The sequence below is a fragment of the Periplaneta americana genome, chromosome 11 (genome assembly GCF_040183065.1).
Source record: "Periplaneta americana isolate PAMFEO1 chromosome 11, P.americana_PAMFEO1_priV1, whole genome shotgun sequence".
In the NCBI taxonomy this organism is placed as follows: domain Eukaryota; kingdom Metazoa; phylum Arthropoda; class Insecta; order Blattodea; family Blattidae; genus Periplaneta; species Periplaneta americana.
Genome location: NC_091127.1, coordinates 155,542,476 through 155,556,010, shown reverse-complemented (window position 1 = coordinate 155,556,010; position 13,535 = coordinate 155,542,476). Strand labels below are relative to the sequence as shown.

The 13,535-nt window shown below is 35.5% G+C and overlaps 1 protein-coding gene across 1 annotated transcript; it reads left to right on the top strand.

Annotated features, from left to right (window-relative positions):
- The first annotated feature begins 533 nt into the window (after positions 1 to 533).
- Positions 534 to 9,469, top strand: LOC138708560 (hemolymph lipopolysaccharide-binding protein-like). Its single transcript, XM_069838676.1, has 4 exons — positions 534 to 542; positions 1,082 to 1,187; positions 5,309 to 5,587; positions 9,213 to 9,469. Exons 1-4 carry the CDS (start codon positions 534 to 536, stop codon positions 9,380 to 9,382), a joined length of 564 nt encoding a protein of 187 aa, XP_069694777.1. The 3' UTR covers positions 9,383 to 9,469.
- The last annotated feature ends 4,066 nt before the right edge of the window (positions 9,470 to 13,535 follow it).

The following is a 13,535-nucleotide window of genomic DNA, read 5'->3' as shown; positions in this document are numbered from 1 at the left end:
TCTTAAATAATTTTGAGAAACATAAGTCACTAATTTTTTTAATAAATATATAACTCTTGATAATTTTGTGAATATATATTCGATATGTTTTTCCCATGTTAAACTGGAGTCTATAGAAAGTCCTAGAAATTTGGTATAGTTTTGTATGTTATCCTTTTTTATTACATGATTTAGGGTAAAAGTTATGTTGATAGTGTTTTCTTGATTAAGCAAAAAACCATTAGATTCAAACCATAAAGCCATCTGTGATAGAATATCACTGATTAGAGCATGTAATTCATTCAGAGTAGAGCTAGAACATAAGAATGTAGTGTCATCAGCATACATAATTGTTATAGCTTTAATGAATTTAGGAAGGTCATTTATTGCTACTAAGAATAGCAGTGGACCAATTATTGAGCCTTGTGGAACACCATAATGTATACTGGAGAGACCTGACCAATTTTCACCTATTGAGACTAATTGCCTTCGATACACTAACTTATAAGGCAGCCGGGTAGCTCAGTTGGTAGAGCAGCTGGCTACAGACTGGAATGTCTCAGGTCTGATCCCAGGTGGTGACAGGATTTTTTCTCGTTGCCAACTTTCAGAACGGCCCTGAGGTTCACTCAGCCTCCTATAAAATTGAGTACCGGGTCTGTCCCGGTGGTAAAAGGCGGTCAAAGTGTGGTTCCAACCACACCACCTCATTCTAGTGCCGAGGTCATGGAAAGCATGGGGCTCTACCTCCATGCCACCAAGTGCCTTCATGGCATGTTACGGGGATACCTTTTACAATAACTTATAAAGTCAATCAGAAGACAAAGACGTGGAAAGACAATTGGGGAAATGAAATGATTGTGTGAGGATAGGCTGGAGTGGCAGAAATGGGTAGGAAGAAGTTAACCCAATACTTGACGGCAAAAGGGAAAGAAAAAGAAACTTTGTTTGAAATATCTCGAAAAATAGCCCCTTGAAATTAATGACATTACGGTTCAATCTATATACACAGTAAAAGCAAATCAAGAAAAACAAATTAATTTTATACATAATTTAGTGTTTTATAGAAATGTTCAAACTGTCAATTTTGATGCATTGTTAGCCAGAGCAACCATTTGGCCAGAGTCTACTAGTGAATGTTGATTCTCAAGCTTGTGTTCGTTACTGTCCAGACCAGCCCTACTTACTAATCAACGTCTCGGTTTCTGGTAAGTATAACTTCTAGTTGTTTGTAGTTAATTACTATTTTCCCACCAGATTTGGTTCTTTGAAATGTAGTGTTAAAAGTAAGTTATGACTGGATTTAGAAGAGTCAGAGCCTAGACACAAATGCTTAAATATTTTCTTTTTAATTATTGTCTTCCTCAACTTGTGAGGTTACCATATGACAAATAATAATGGAAATAAAATTAAAATCGAATAAAACATTATAATAAATCAGAAATTTTGTAATATAATGATCAATATAAAATTTAACGTGGTAATAGAGTAAAGGAAGTGGTACTAGAAAAGTAGCTCAGGATGTGGAATAAAGATGGTGTCGTAGGATGTAAATCGATAGTTTCAATGACTCAACAGCTACAAATTACAGTAAAATTCCTCGTATCCGGCACCCAAATAACTGACTATACTAAAACAACGGCACTTTTGGCTAGCCAAAAAAAAAAGTCATTCATGCAAAAGGGAAGAGTTGAAGATGTAAGTGGTTTTGTGGATCACACATGCCGCATATTGTTTACTCTTTACATTGTTCACGTGTGAAAACATAGACAGAAAACCCCGTTATGTCCCTGGAGATCGGTAATCTGTCACTTGGGCCTTGCAAACAATTTGCAGAGATGATATCTTTAAATTTACCACTTGAACTCGCCCATTCGAAGGGGTGTTGGACGAGTCTAAATAGGAAAGTTCTCTGTTCCCACAGCATGTGAAAGTTTCATTTGAGTGATATATAGTATATAACACAGTCTAGTAGTATATATAAACAAGAAGACATCAGAGATAGGTTGAAGAGGTTCAAATCATCGAGCGCTACTTCAGCTTCACAGTTGCGACGTTGGCTACACTGCTCTTCACGTCACATGGCTGCTTTTTAAAATTGTCATAGGGTTACAAAAACGTTTAGTATTTTTTTGCATTACCATATTCAATACTAGAAGTAAACATTGTAGGTATTTAAAAACTTTATTCTTAAATTTCTACATATATGTAAATAATAAATAATCCGTGGCACTACTGTCCATGAAGGGCCTAGACCGACCAGCCAGCTGCTGGCCTCACGCCCACATGCCGAAGCAGAAGTGGACGATCATCCAACCAGAATGGAGGTATCGTGTGGTTAGCATGATGATCCCCCCACAGCCAGATTTCGCTGCCTATCGTAGCTCCCCAAGTGCATCACGATGCTGGGTGGGCACCGGTCCCATATACTGGCCGAAATTTCATGAGAAAATTTCTAGCCCCATGAGGACTCGAACCAGCGTGCATTCTGTAACGCGAGTCGTATGCAGGATGCCTTAGACCACAATGCCATGGCGTGGGACTCTACATATATGAAAATAACTAAATTTAAACACGGAAAAAAAGTTAGTGCAGTAGAGTACATCTTTACATAACCTATAAGAGTATTTTCCAATTATCCGGCAAAAATAAATTATCCAGCACTGGCTTTGTCTGACAGTTGCCGGATACAAGGAATTCTACGGTAGTACAAAATTCACAACACATACCATAAAAATTAAGTTACAGTTAATATAATTACAATGAAATAGATATAATTCCAACCAATTTACTATTTTCTCTACTGTTGTAGGATAAAGTACTAGTTCGATTAATTAAAATGTGTCTCAGTGAAACATACAGCAGAGTCCGTATAGGTCAGTTTCTATCTGATGCTTTTCCAATTCACTGCGGGCTAAAGCAAGGAGATGCACTATCACCTTTACTTTTTAACTTCGCTCTAGAATATGCCATTAGGAAAGTTCAGGATAACAGGCAGGGTTTGGAATTGAACGGGTTACATCAGCTTCTTGTCTATGCGGATGACGTGAATATGTTAGGAGAAAATACACAAACGATTAGGGAAAACACGGAAATTTTACTTGAAGCAAGTAGAGTGATCGGTTTGGAAGTAAATCCCGAAAAGACAAAGTATATGATTATGTCTCGTGACCAGAATATTGTACGAAATGGAAATATAAAAATTGGAGATTTATCCTACGAAGAGGTGGAAAAATTCAAATATCTTGGAGCAACAGTAACAAATATAAATGACACTCGGGAGGAAATTAAACGCAGAATAAATATGGGAAATGCGTGTTATTATTCGGTTGAGAAGCTCTTATCATCCAGTCTGCTGTCGAAAAATCTGAAAGTTAGAATTTATAAAACAGTTATATTACCGGTTCTTCGGTATGGTTGTGAAACTTGGACTCTCACTCTGAGAGAGGAACATAGGTTCAGGGTGTTTGAGAATAAGGTGCTAAGGAAAATATTTGGGGCTAAGCGGGATGAAGTTACAGGAGAATGGACAAAGTTACACAACACAGAACTGCACGCATTGTATTCTTCACCTGACATAAATAGGAACATTAAATCCAGACGTTTGAGATGGGCAGAGCATGTAGCACGTATGGGCGAATCCAGAAATGCATATAGAGTGTTAGTTGGGAGACCGGAGGGAAAAAGACCTTTAGGGAGGCCGAGACGTAGATGGAAGGATAATATTAAAATGGATTTGAGGGAGGTGGGGTATGATGATAGAGACTGGATTAATCTTGCACAGGATAGGGACCGCTGGCGGGCTTATGTGAGGGCGGCAATGAACCATCGGGTTCCTTAAAAGCCATTTGTAAGTAAGTAAGTAAGAAAGTAAGTAAGTTGTAGGATAAAGTATGTCTTATTCTAACGAACCATAACTGTAACATAGATAAATAAGTCATATAAATATACTTCTAACGTCACATTCGGCACACTTTACATTTAAGAGTGCAGACAGTCATAAAGTACTGCACATCAAGCACTCACTTGGAAAGTTCCAGAAAAAATTAACTAGCCACTTTCCTCCATGTCAAATTTAACTTTACACTATCCTATCAAGGTGGGTAATATACCTTTCATGTGCAGAAATAGAATAAAAGCAATCTAGAAAGATTTCTATTACTACTTTACTTGCAACAAATTAGTAAAAAAAAAAAATAAATAAATAAATAATTTCCGTTGCAGAAATCTGTAGTGATAAATCCATCACAAGTGACGAGCACTAGTAGTTACTGATAGAGTTTCATTTATTTTACCAACGAATTGTTGCATAAAAATTTGTCATTTGTAAAATAGAATCGCGAGCACATTTTCTACCAATCCTTGTTCTTGGTAAGCTTTCTTAAAAGTGTAGAAATAACAAATTTAATGTAATATGACTTCATCTTCAAGCTGTAACTGTGAAGAAAATTCATATATAGGCAGAGAAAAACAGTCAGGCTAAAAATAAATACTGATTTTAAAGACTTCCAGTTTAAAGAAAGATTTTGCATATCAAAAATTAAATTTGAGATATTTCTCGCTACTGCAAAGCCTTATTTAGATCTTTAACACGATTTTACCTATAGGCCCCTAAGTGAGAGAAGGCTATTTTAATAGTAATCAAACTCTGTATTTAAAAATAATAATAATTTAAAAATTAGTAATAATATTCATTTGAAAGACAATACGTAAATACATATTACAACTCTCTCCCTAAAGTTCGTCAAAATTGATGCTCATGTATATTTTCAAATTGGTACCAGTACTACCAGACCAATTGATTGAGCACATGTGTGAAGTTGTTTCCATTTATTTTCATTTTACTTCCTTTGTTAAATTGGAAGAAATCTGTCTAATAGTAATATATCGTTTTCTTCTCTTGCTTTATTAAGAAACATGACGCAAAGATAGTTTCGCGAAATTTTTACAACAATAAAACACATAAAGGTTGAACATTTTGTGTGCATCACAGAATACGATTGTCTTTCTTTTTTCTTAATTAAATAAATGCAAAATTGAATAATACAGCCTATCTGATTTTAGTATATTAACACCATTTTTTTCGAAATATTCTGAAACAGAATTTGTCAATACGACTGTCTTTCACTTGTAAAATATGCTAGTCATGAAAAATTTGTGAAATTATATTATGCAACAGAAATTATTAAGACTTGTCATTTGTCATCCATATATTGGTAAATTGTCACTTGTCTCTTTTATGTAATAGGTCCCTGGAGGTACGATTGCCAACAAACTGCCAATTCGAATGAAATTGAAAATTAATCTATGCTTGTATTACTATTTACAGCACAACCTCATACTGCTCCAAAAATTCCATATGGCTATGAACATCTGGGTGGCATCGGGTACTACAAATTCCACACAGACTCGAAAACGTGGTTTGATGCCTTGCTCACTTGCCACAGTGAAGGTGCACACCTCGCTGTGATCAACTCTGCGCTAGAAGATTCGCTTCTGAAGGACCTATTTTCGCGTTACAATAATCTCTATGGAGCCCAAGACGTTAATTCTGTATTTATTGGATTTCATGATCTATATGAAGAAGGATATTTCATGACCATCTTTAGTATGTATTAAATTAACGTAACTTTCAATTAATGAATATTGTAACTCATATGTTAATAGTAAGTTTCAACCAATTTCCTTGAAATTTTGATCATAATTTTATATATACTAAGGCATTTGAAAAGTAATGGCAACATAGTTACTGTTTCACACTAAATTTATTTAGGTTATTTTTGACATTAAATCCAGACGTTTGAGATGGGCAGGGCATGTAGCACGTATATGGGCGAATCCAGAAATGCATATAGAGTGTTATTTGGGAGGCCGGAGGGAAAAAGATCTTTGGGGAGGATGAGACGTAGATGGGAAGATAATATTAAAATGGATTTGAGGGAGGTGGGATATGATGGTAGAGACTGGATTGATCTTGCTCAGGAAAGGGACCAATGGCAGGCTTATGTGAGGGCGGCAATGAACTTCCGGGTTCCTTAAAAGCCAGTAAGTACTTTTCACATTACAGACGTGGACAAATTATTAACAAAATTGACGATTTTTGTGATAATTCTGTTCACAAAATTTGACTTTTTAATTTAGATTACGGTTGATAATTTTGCATATTTCTATCATTACAATAGACAGAAATATGCAAAAATGTCAACTTTAGTTTAAATTGAAGAGTTAAATTTTGTAAAAATATATAATAAAAATCTTCAATTTTGCTAATAATTTTTAAATTAGCAAAAATGTCAACTACAGTCTAAATTGAAGTCAAATTTTGTAAAACTATAAAATAAAAATCTTCAGTTTTGCTAATAATTTGAAAATATCCAAAATGTCAACTGTATTCCTAACTGAAGAATCGAATTTTGTAAAAATATATAATAAAAATCTTCAGTTTTGCTAATAATTTGTAAATATGCAAAAATATCCAATGTAGTCCAAATTGAAGATTTAAATTTTCTAAAAATATACAATAGAAATCTTCAATTTTTCTAATAATTTGGAAATACGCAAAAATGTCAACTGTAGTCTAAATTGAAGAATCATATTTTGTAAAAATATATTGTAAGTCTTCAATTTTGCTAATAATTTGTCCACGTCTGTACATACTCCAAATATAGTCTCTTGCCATGTCAACAATACATTGCCAAATTTTTGTAAGACAGCAAACTCCATCTGCAGCAGCATTTCTAGATATCTCTCTCACTGATCAATCTAAAGCTCTTCGGATGTCAACTCTTGATTGAAAGCAAATGTCTCACTTCCACCCAACTTGCAATGGTTTTCAGTATGGTAGGACTTCTTTCCCACAGGCTTCTTGTAATGCCCTAAAGCAGCCATTTTCAACCATACTAAACAGACTTCATATGTATACAAACAATAACTGTTCTTCCTCTGTGATGTACTGCCTGATAATAGACGTACATATTAGCTAGAACCTCAATCAGAAGTACTGTAACAATTATTTTTTTTTGTAAATCTGTGGATCTAGCCTGAATCCAACATCAATACTGAATTGGGAATACATCCAGAAGGATATGAGCTGAATCTGTGCTGAAAGAATAAATTATTATAATACAAGTCTATGTCTATTGAGATTTTTAAGGAGAATGTATTCAAAGGTCACTAAAGAAATTTTGAGACAAGAAACAACCAACATTCATAGCAATGCTTTTAACTAATCCATCATTTGGACACTCCTCTTTGAAGGCCAAACAGCTTCTTAAGAACTGGAAAATCAGTGGCATTGAATTCAGTTCCTAACAGTGACGGATCCAGGATTCTCTAAAGGGAGGAACTAATTATTTTTCTATTATTGTCACCAGTCCCGTCACTGCTACGACAAGTCCACTAGCTATTGTTAAAGGAGCACACTCATCCCTAGTGAACGATTTGCTGACAAATTTATGTAAGGCAGAGATAAAACTGTTGTGTTTAATTTCATTAAAGTAAAATAACTACAGTAGAGCATCAATTATCCGAAACATCGGTTAACCAAAAGCGTTCCAGTCAGCAAATTCAACTTTGCGCACATGCCATGTAGAAGTTTCGCTAGTGCTGTTTGCGAGATTTAGCGGTTCCTAAACTGTAGGTCTACTTTAATGGTAATTTTGAACTTGTCAGTTCTCTGTGTTATTTGTAAGACGTGTGATACAAAATGTATACTGTATGTACAGTTTTGTGTTTAATATCAGTGTTTCTCTGTTTCATACTGCTCCTATGACACCGGTACAATTTGTTTCCGTAAATGATGTTATCCGAAAAATCAGTTATCCGTCCCCAGTTGTTTCGGATAATCAATGCTCTACTGTATGTAAACTTAATATAACTGCTGTGATATAGGTCCAAGAGAAGGGACTAAAGCACCTCTTAACTCTTCCCTGAATCCGCCTATGGATGTGTTGTGTATGTATGTGACTGTTATTGTAGGTTTTCTATAAATTTTGAAAGTATGTTTATCTACTTTTGTAATGTGATGTCTAGTAAGGTTATGGATTTGTTGTTATCATTACATAATGTGTAATGTAGCTTTAGGTGTATTTTGTTTATGTGTTGGTGTAAGTTTTCAATCTGTCTTTTGTTTCCTTTGTACATTATTAGTATGTTGACTACGTATCTGTGCCAAAATATGATGATGTCTGTAGAATTATATTTTGTTCTAATACATATGTACAGCAGAATCCCTCTTATCCGGCACCAAAGGGACAATACTAGTTCCGGATACAAGATTTTGCTGAATAATTGAATAAATACTGGTATATACAAAAAAAAAAAAAGTTCGTATTTCATGGTCCTATTGTTTAAACTGCAGCAATATGAAGCTTATTTCTCTATCACGTGCTCATAACTGAATAAACATAAAAACTGTGTGGATTTTCCTTATTGAAACACATCACACAACACAAATAATACACTAATTTTAGGTTTGAATATTCACTAAAAACTGAAGTTAGTGCAAACTTCCTAATGTGGCAACACTGATGACCCGAACATAATTAAATACACATAAAAGCTGTGTGGATTATCTTTATTAAAACACATCGCATAACACAAATAATACACTAATTTTAGGTTTCAATAATTACTGAAAACGAAAGTTCGTGTGTATTTCCTAATGTGGCAACACTCATGACCCGAACAAAATTAAATAAATATAAAAGCTGTGTGGATTATCTTTATTAAGACATCACATAACACAAATAATACACTAATTTTAGGTTCCAATATGTGTGAATATTCTTTATTAAAACACATCACAGAACACAAATAATACACTAATTTTAGGTTAGAATATTCACTGAAAACGAGAGTTTGTGCGAACTTCCTAATGTGGCAATACTGACGGCCCAGAATGTGGCAATGTGGCAGATTAAAATTTTTTTTGTCCCAGCCAAAAGTGCCATTGTTTTGGTATTGCCGGTTATTTGGGTGCCAGTTACGAGGGATTTTACTGTATATCATGTTTATTTAAATTCAATACCAGTGTTTTTGTGTGGCAGTTCAAGCAGCAAACAGCATATCCTTAAAAGTCAATATTTGAAATATGAATAATCTTTTTATGACCTCGTCAATTTCTTATTGTTATGCAATCCCTCCAGATCTGCTCTTTTGCCCAATATAGTTTTGCATTATTAAGTTATGCCACTCAATAAACTATACAATTCAATTACACTTATATTCTCCAGGTGAGCCCCTTAAAGATGCTGGATATATAAACTGGGAAACTGGACAACCAGATAATGGAGGAGGAAGATATGGAGGTGGTGAAGACTGTGGAGTCATGTACAGGGATGGATCATTAGGTGACACTTGGTGTAATTTTCAACATGCATATATTTGCGAGATTGATTTGTGAAACTATAGTATGCTGAGTTGAATTATGTTTACTGACATTTATGCAGGGATGCATTATTGTAGATATAAATTTACAAATATATGATTACTTTAGTATAATTCAAGTATTAATATTTCTTCTTTCCATCATTCAATTGGACAGCTATCTCAGCCAAGTCTACTACTATGATAATTATGATCCAACTGTAAAGGCTGATCCACAATAAACCAGAGACAAGAAGCAGATCGAAAATGGAAAGTGGATTATGTGAACGTGAAGATTTTGGGTTTACCGAGAAAAGAAATAGCTATGCATATCGATATGTATATGACTAACGATATGTAAAGTCAATATTATGCACATTCTGATGGGGTTGGGGACAACTCGCCACAGAGGCAACTCGCCACATAATTGAAATTCGTATCAAAGACAATTAGCCACACATTAAAATTCAAGGCAATACTCAAATTCGCAACAATTTTATAATATATTTCTATGGTAACACAAGACAAATCCAGAAGCTGTAAACTAATTCGGAACTATGGTGGAAGAAATTCGCTTCACAAAATCAGAAAGAGGCTCTGACAAATTATATCTTGGCAACATGTACAGGAGACTCAGAAGAAATAAGAATGGAGTTGTTTGGCGCTGTGACGTGCGTGGCGGGTGTAATTCAACAGTCCCATTATCAGAAGATGGAAGCAGTGTCGTCAAAGAACAGTATGAACACAAGAATCATTCTGCAGACCGGGGAAGGATTAAGGTAAAGGAATGTATAGAGAACATGAGGCAAGGGTGGGGACTTCCCGAGAACCAACATCTGTTATTATTCAGAATGAGTTACAGCGTATTGCAAGCGAAGCCAATATGAATCTACACCTACCACCTGAGCCAATGAATTTTGACGAACTCAACGTTATAGCCAACAGATACACTAAGACCATACAAGGAGAAAGGTGGTTGTTGTATTTTGAACCGGAGGACAACGTGAAAGTTATCATATTTGGCACTAATTCACATTTAAATAAATTGTCTATTTGTGGTGAATTGTCTACTTGTGGCAAATTGTCTATCTGTGGCGAATTGTCCCTATTACCAATTTTCTGTAGCCAATTGTCCCAGTTACCAATTTTCTGTGGCGAATTGTCCGGAACCGATTCTGATGTTATTTGTGTATAATTGACCAATGGCATTCTCTCAGGAGTACAAGCCAGCCAACATGAACACAAGTTAACGAACTTCAAAATTTATAGGATGGAATATTTAAGAATTCAATTCACGTGGTAGTCAGGTCACAGATACACGTTGAAGCGGTTGGCCTTCGTTGGGCGCCAAATATGAAGCGGTAGCCGGACCTCGTTGGGGCGCCACAATATGCTGCGGTCGCCCCACGCTGGGCGCCAAAATATGAAGCGGTTGGCCTTCGTTGTCGTTGTGGCGCCTAAATATGCGACGGTCGGCGGTCGTCGTCGTAGTTGCCCACGACGCCTTTCCTTGCCCTCGGCTGCCAGCTCCGAAATATGCGGAAAGTATCTCAAGGAGGCACGTTGATGTCAATAATTAACTATGTACACTGATTAATTTGGGCGCCAGCCTCCTCGAGATTACTCCGGTAGAGTATGAGAATGTCCCAGGTCAGCTGCAAAAACGGTCGGGACATGGGGTTTGGGAGACGTGTTCGTAGATTGAAATGATGTAGGCGCACACCAGAAGTTGTTGGTAAGAACTATGAGAACGTTTATTATTATTATTATTATTATTACAAAGTGTTCGTTTCAGGTTAGCAGAAATGCGCGTCCAAGTGTATAATTTACTGTTCTCACTTCCTACAAGTTGGTAGACTAATTTCTGAGTTCACGTAATTATATATTTAGTACTATAAAACACCAGTAATACAACGGAGAGTTGATAACTTGATGACAATTTATTCCGAATGTAGTAATAATGATGAGAAAAGAATTCAGACTTATAATAATGATGCAACACACGACTTCTTACTACACCCACTAAAAAAATTCTAAATCCGTAAATTGTTATACTTCCGAGTTAGGTTTGCCGAGAATATGTGGAGTGCGTCCTCTCCGAACGCTGTCTATCTGCCTTCTGTGTATCTGCCAAAACTACCCTCTACTTTCAACCACCAAACTTACAATTTCGCCCTCCTATCTATAAATCACGTGTCTCTATTAAGAATCCTGATTGGCCACGATTACACTTACGTCACTTAAGATGCGTTCTTCAAAAATTGTTCGTTAACTAGAACATCCCCTTACTTCCGGCGTCCTGACAATTCTCTGACATATACCAGATCATCTCTTTTGGAACCTGGCTTGGCGTCATCTTACTGACCACCCGCAGGCAAAGTCCATACATTCCCTCATCAGTCAATTCCACGCCTGGACACATGTTTCCTGTCCGCGTAGCTTGTTTTCAGCCTTCCTGCCCACCTGTTACTTCCGCCTCACATTCTGGACCTTCCTTACACGTCCATACTTCTTACTATCCATATGAGAATATTAACACGAAATACTAATCTAATGAAAATTTCCTCATCCTGTACGAGGAACCATCTCAACGTAGCATATATCGAAAGTGATTCTACAGAATTTCTGGGTTAGTTACAAGCAATAGACGAAAAAGAAATCACAGTATGTCAAAATATATGACGACCAAATAGCTTTTTGATAACAACAGAGTGAATCTAGTAGGCTGTGATCAGAAACAAGAACAGAACGACAAAGTTAAAGGTTTTCCAATCTTCAAGTTTCTGTTCCGGTAAGCTTCTCAATTGTGAATGTTCACATTTAAATATAAATATGTATTTTTTTTTTTATATTTTCGTTCTCATTTCTGTTCCCAGTTTATTGTGGACCAGCCTTAATATTTTGATGTATCGAGATCCCAAAACAAAAGAGTCAGCATGACTTACTACCTAACGCATTCAAAGAAAAACAGAAGACAAGGTTGTGCATTTTGTCAGAAACTGTACATAAATCTGCTGATTTTGTAATTACAACGACTACGACTCAAAGTCGTTGACAATAAAATATTTGTAGGCCAATCTTCAGCATGGATCTGCATCAACAGGTTTGCTGCGTGTACAACTTCACGAGTTAGATATTAAAATGGCCTTGTACAGGAATGCTGGATGTATAAAAGACAAATTAAGGGACTTATCTAACCTTGGGAGAAAAATTTGCAGTTTTTATCAAATTTTAAAAACTTTTTTTCTCCGATTACTTGACACAAAACTAAGGATTTTCACACATAATAAACCTCTCTAATATTTTTGGGAGGGCAGGGGAGCAATTTTTAAAGCAAAAACTGAAATCTGTTTTAGTCCTTGGCCCACAGTTTTTATGTTAGAACAAAATTTTTTTCACTGACTTACTCCTAAAAGAACACAGAATAAACTGTGAAATCAGTTTTTCCCTCTTATCCTTTGCAGCACAAATTAATTTATGTTCTTCATTTCATGGGGATCATAACAAACCTTTGATCAATTTTTTTCCACATTTTAACTCTGCACACAATTTCAAAACATAGATGGCACCTCTATGTATACTCAAGAGATGGTTCTTTGGTGGAATATCTGTGCCATAAAATTTAGAAAGGAAGAAAATGGGGGTTCTTCTGAACAACCACTATGCTGCAAAGGGTTCATTTTTTGAACATTTCAAATATAAAAATAAAAATTTGAGATCTTGGAGTTTTAAATTACTTTCTTAAGCAGTAGAACACTGTTTGTAGTTTGGCACTTAACTACGTTAATCAGCTTCATTTTGGTGCAAGAATGAAGAAAAGATCTCAATTCTAAGTGAACTTTGTGTTAACATTAGTTTTATAAATTTCTGTGAAACTGAACATGAACAATCATCTACATCCGAGGGTAAGAAAAATTGTAAAATCAAACATGCAGCTTCCTGACTGTAAAAAAAATAATACAGTCAAACTCTACCTCCAAATTCGAATTGTTATTACACGAAAAATATATAAAATTGACAATGTGACAGATTGGCACTTGCAGAACTGCACTTCCGGTTTAAAGGAACGGTGTTTCCGGTCAATAAAAACTCAGCTAATTGATTAACTAAACATCATAAAGACAAAACTGATATAATTTTGAAAACTAGAAAGAGCAAGCTTTTAGACGACATAAAAATAAAAAATCAAT